Source organism: Gekko japonicus, unplaced genomic scaffold, assembly GCF_001447785.1.
Source record: "Gekko japonicus isolate JY-2015 unplaced genomic scaffold, Gekko_japonicus_V1.1 scaffold2343, whole genome shotgun sequence".
Taxonomy (NCBI): Eukaryota; Metazoa; Chordata; class Lepidosauria; order Squamata; family Gekkonidae; genus Gekko; species Gekko japonicus.
In genome coordinates, this window is record NW_015174908.1 from 14,768 (window position 1) to 20,218 (window position 5,451).

Consider the following 5,451-nt stretch of genomic DNA (forward strand, 5'->3'; position numbering starts at 1 on the left):
CCCCCAAAGCAACACACAAGCAAGGAAAATGAGAATGCAGAAAGCCCTCTGATGGTTAATTTTTCTATGAAACAGAGGCATTTCAAAGTTACAAACCACCCTCCCAGGTACTTAAATGATGGAAGGATGCACGTGAATTTGGCTGCAAGTGAATTACAACATTAAGCTCTTTCTTTCTGCAGCCATTTGTACTAAAAGAAACTGGCTGGAGACAGTTAGTACATTTTAAGGCAGTGCACAAGGCTGTAGATTTACAGAAGGATTGTACACAGCACTGATTGGCTAGTACCTACAACTCTGCTATCCACTTTCAGCGAATTCTTACAATTAAAAATAATCACTGTGGATTTTTAGATACCTTTTCCAGTGCTGTGGGTACATCTATTCAGCTAAATGCCTATTTGTCAACTTTTAAAAGAAAAGAAAATGGTGGAGGGGCAAGATTGATTTAGTATCTGAACTGCTATTAAATGGCACAAATATGTAAATTAAATTGCCTTCAGCTCCCGACAACCCTGTTTCCAGCCTACAAATAAGGTTCAGCCAATGAGACACACAATATTGGCAGTGTTCTTTCTCACACTTTCCAACAGAGACATCCCAATTCCTTACCTGGTTTGGGTCGACAGGCACACCCAGTCCGATTTCAAAGATAACAGCAAGGATATAGGAAGCCCTGTGATAACCACAACAGCTTGAGTCCATCAGAGACAGGACAGAGGAGTTGATATAACGTAAGCCATCAGACCTGGATAGATTCTGAGCAACCTTCTCAAATATCCTGCGTCCAGTTTCTAACGCTGCATCCTTCTGCCTTTCAGGAACTACAAATGTAAAAAACAAAACACAATTAAGTCTTGGATCCCACGAACAAGTCCTGTGCGTTCTAGATACTCGGTGGCAGCATACAGAGGGTTGCCATCTCTGGGTTTGGAAATACCTGAAGATTTGAGGGTGAAGCCTGAGGAGGGCGGGGTTTAGAGAGGGGAGGGGCCTCACTCGGGCATCATGCCCTGTAGCCCATCTTCCAATGCAGCTATTTTCTCCAGAAGTGGAACAAATGTTTTAAATTAATTTAAAGCATGAATAAATATGCAATTTATTTCGTCCGGGCCCATAGCTATGGTGGGTCCCCTCGTGGCCCAACCTCCCCGCTATACTGCCCCATTACTGCCCCTTTTTTATTTTTTGGCTCACCTCCCTCCTCTCCTCCCACCACCTGCCCTCTTTCTCCCGCCCCTGCAGCACTGTACACAGCATTTATCCGTGGCCTGCCTGCGCTGGCGAGTGGGCAGAGCAAGGCGCACTTGCTTCTCTGGGCAGCCCACTCCACCCCCCCTCAGGGTTTGTCCCCAAGGAAGGAGAGGATGCCCCCAACGTCCCCCCCCTTTGAGTCAAAGCTCAGCCGTTCCCTTTCCAGCCGGCCAGGGGTCATTTCCTGCAGGAGCGGAGCTCCGGCAGTAAAGAGCCTAGCAGGCGGGCACATGCAACAAGCCCCACCCCCTGCTCCCAGCAGCCCTCAGTCAGAGCAAGAAGCAGCCAGGTAAGTTGCAGAGCGCCCCCCAGCCCCCCGGTCCAAAACAGTCCAGTGGCACCTTTAAGACCAAGTTTTATTCAGGTACAAGCTCTCCCTCCTCTGCGCACATCCCCCCCCCCAATAGCTAGCAATCCAAAACAGTCCAGTGGAGCCTGAGCAGTGGGTTTTGCCTTCTGACACACTTCCGGTGAAGTCAGGGGGTGTGGCATACGCAAATATTTTATATTTATTTATTATATTTATAATCCGTCCTCCCCGCAAGCAGGCTCAGGGCGGCTAATGAGTATGAGTATAAATAAGTTATGCTGATGAGTTATGCGAATGAGCTCCTGCACCTCTTCTACGAAATGACCCCCTGCAGCCGGCTAATCCTTGGCCTTGCCACCGCCTGCCCTTCTTCGCCTGGGGACTTGCGGGGCCCCGGCCTGCTGCTTTTCTCGAGCCAGCCTGCACCAGAGCCACTGGCCTTGCTGGGCACGTCTCCTTCGGGCTGCCGAAAGAGGACCCAATTCACGGCTTCTCAGCTGGCGTGGCTGAGAACGACAGGCTGAAATTAGAGGGCAGCCCCCTTTCCCGGCAGCAGACAGGCTGTGAGGGTAGGAGGCCTCCACGGACGGAGGAGCTGGGAGACATCCGTCTCAGCGCGCGTGAGCTGCAGGGAAGGGGAGGGTGGGAGCACGGCTGCTCACTTGGGGGGGGTATGGAGGTGCCCCCCGACATATTTAAAGCCTCCCCCGAATTAAAGAGTCCTGGCTACGGGATGTTGGGAGACGAGTTGTAATTCCAGATTTCCAGCCCCCACCTGGAGGTTGGCAGCCCTAGGCATACGTAAGCAGCTGTCCAGAGCAGTGTTCCCTCTAAGCTGAGTCAGTGTGAGCCAGCTCACAGTTTTTTAGCCTCCAGCTCGCACATTGTTGTCTTAGCTCAGGAAGGAGGGCTCCAGAGCAGTGTTCCCTCTAAGCTGAGTCAGTGTGAGCCAGCTCACGGTTTTTTAGCCTCAAGCTCACACATTTTTGTCTTAGCTCAGGAAGGAGGGCTCCAGAGAAGTGTTCCCTCTAAGCTGAGTCAGTGAGAGCCAGCTCACCGTTTTTTAACCTCCAGCTCGCACATTGTTGTCTTAGCTCAGGAAGGAGGGCTCCAGAGCAAACTGACTGAATGCGGCAGCCAAATCGCTCGCTCACAACTTTAATGCCAGGAGCTGACAAAGTAGAATTTTTGCTCACAAGATTCCACAGCTTAGAGGGAGCCTTGGTCCTCAGTACACCTTCAGGTGGCCCCCAAGACCTCTGTGGAAATGGCAGAGAAAAATTGTGGGAACTTTTTACCATGGCCACCGTGGATGCTTCCTAGCCTAGGACTGGAGCAAAAGTGCAGAAATCACAAAAGGAAAGGAAAAGAAACAAGAATTCCCCCCCCCCTTACCGCCTGGCAAATCAGTATCTTGAAGTTCTTTGAACAGCTCCTCATATTTATCCCTCAGCTCTTTTCCCCACAAGGAGGCTTTGCACTTCTTGATGTTTCCTCCATACTTCTCGTTCATTTCCAAATAATAGTTTTCATGAAGGCCTGAAGCGAAAGAAAAGAGAATCATCCTAGCTGGTTTTCAGAAGCTTTTCACATACGGAAGCTATTTTTTCCTTCAGCGTTACCTTTATGATGCCAAAAAAAATATCCCTTCCATTTAAAGATCACGTTGCTCTTGATTGATTTTTGGTTCCTGAGCTCTTCAGGTTGTGAGCATGTCTACGCTACAAACATTCAGCCTGATCTTAAACATGTTTATTCAGAAGGCAGTCCCGCTGTTCGAAATGAGACTCACCCTTACTAACAGGTGTTTACGACAGCAGGTTTAGATGGGGATCACAATTATCAGGGGTCATTTCGTAGAAAAAGAGGTGCAGGAGCTCATTAGCATAACTCATTAGCATAACTTATTTGCATATGCCACACCCCCTGACATCACCGGAAGTGTGTCAGAAGGCAACACCCACCGCTCAGGCTCCACTGGACTGTTTTAGATTGCTAGCTATTTGGGCGGGGACGTGCAGATCTGCCCTCACAGAGGAGGGAGAGCTTGTACCTGAAGGTGGGCTGGGGGGGGGGGAGTCTGCAACTTACCTGGCTGCTTCTTGATCTTCATGGCCAACTGAGGGCTGCTGGAAGCAGGGGTTGGGGCTTGTTGCATGTGCCCGCCCCCTGGACTCCTTACTGCTGGAGCTCCGCTCCTGTGCGCTCCCGGCGGAAATGACCCCTGACAATTATTCCCTTTTCCCCAGGAAACCTGGGAACTGTAGTTCTGTGAGGGGGACTACAGGACTCTAACCCAACAGAATTCTGAGAATCTTCACCAAACTACAATCCCAGGATTTGGGGGTGAATGAGGGGAAACGATCACCTTTAACGTTGTATGAAATCAAGATGCATTTTGTAGTGTGGATGTGCCCAAGCAGAAAAATAACATAATGTAGTTTTCACCATCCATATTTCTCCAAGCCCTAAGTGAAAAACCTTAAATATACATGCACAAACACACACACACATGTATATACACATACACAACAGGAAGCACAGCAAGGTGGGGACCGTTATTCACAGACTGCTGCTTCATACTTACACTTTCCCTCTTCTTGTCTCAGCTCGAATCCATACACAGATGCTGTGCTTTGGATATCTGCACACTTGTTGTAGTACAGCTCAATTCTTTCCATAATTTCTTTGTTGTAGAAAAGGTTACTGATCTGGAGGGGGGAAAATGTAATTTCTTTTTTTAATTGTTATTAGATATTCATATAACAACAACCATTTCAACTTATAACGCAGCAACAAAATCAACATAAATCATGAAGAATACATAAACGACTTATGAAAGAAAAATCACTAGGTTACATACAATAACGGTAGTATAGATTGGCATTATAACGTAGAGATCTTCCAGACTATTCATAAAACTATATATATTGGTACATATAACTAACGATTTCGTAAAAACATTGCGGAATTTGGGATCTCGATGTCGAATTAGGTAGAAGAGTTGCCTCTAGAAATTGGAGCCATTTATTCATTATGTATTTCTATTTGTTCCGACAAGAGTAACTACAACAGTAGACCCTTTCCACATTACCGTTCTCAACTAGATGTTATTCATTCTTGGCCCATCATTGAGTAAAGCGATACAGGGAAGGGGTTTTTCACACAGGTCGAATCTGCATTTGTCTTTCCCACCGGTGTCCCAGCCTTCTGACTCCGTCTTCAAAAAAGCTGTCTACATTTGGTGTCGTTTTCACACCTCAACAGTGCTAGCATACTTTTGCACATCCTCATTGCACCTCTGCACAGCTTTAAAAGAATCTTCTCCAAACAACATTCAAACAAGCATAGAGAAAGATGGCATCACAGCAGCACGAAACTGATTTAAAAATGCAAATGCAGATTCGACCACAGTGATTTTCCTTCCGTTAATGAGCCGTCTCTAAAGCTCTATGGCCGAATCTGCATTTGCATTTTAAAATCATTTTCGTGCTGCTGTGACACCGTCTTTCTCTATGCTTGTTTGCATGTTGTTTGGAGAAGATTCTTTTAAAGCAGTGCAAAGGCACAATGACAGTGGAGCCGCCCCAAAAGGACGATAAACATATGTGGACGTGCAAAAGTATGATAGCACTGTTGAGGTGTGAAAACGACACCAAATGTAGACAGCTTTTTTGAAGATGGAGTCAGAAGGCTGGGACACCACACCGGTGGGAAAGACAAATGCAGATTCCGCTTATGTCATTTCAAACAGTGCTGCTTTCCCCTCACCCCTTTTTCGCCACGCTTTCCTCTGAGTGCTTTTTTCCAACCATTCTTATGTGAGCGCAATTCTACTTCAAAAAGCAGCCAGGGCGGGGGGGGGGGGGGGGGAATGAGAATTGGGG

The 5,451-nt window shown here is 47.4% G+C and overlaps 1 protein-coding gene across 1 annotated transcript in view; it reads right to left on the reverse strand.

Annotated features, from left to right (window-relative positions):
- Nucleotides 1–5,451, reverse strand: part of SEL1L3 (sel-1 suppressor of lin-12-like 3 (C. elegans)) — a gene marked incomplete at its 3' end in the record, with an annotated part of 41,074 nt that overhangs the window by 13,733 nt on the left and 21,890 nt on the right. The window contains exons 7-9 of the mRNA XM_015425021.1: nt 4,152–4,275; nt 2,968–3,133; nt 613–814 (exon numbers count right to left, since the gene is read on the reverse strand). Of these exons, the coding sequence (XP_015280507.1) occupies nt 613–814; nt 2,968–3,133; nt 4,152–4,275 (492 nt within the window). The remainder of the gene's footprint in view (nt 1–612; nt 815–2,967; nt 3,134–4,151; nt 4,276–5,451) is intronic.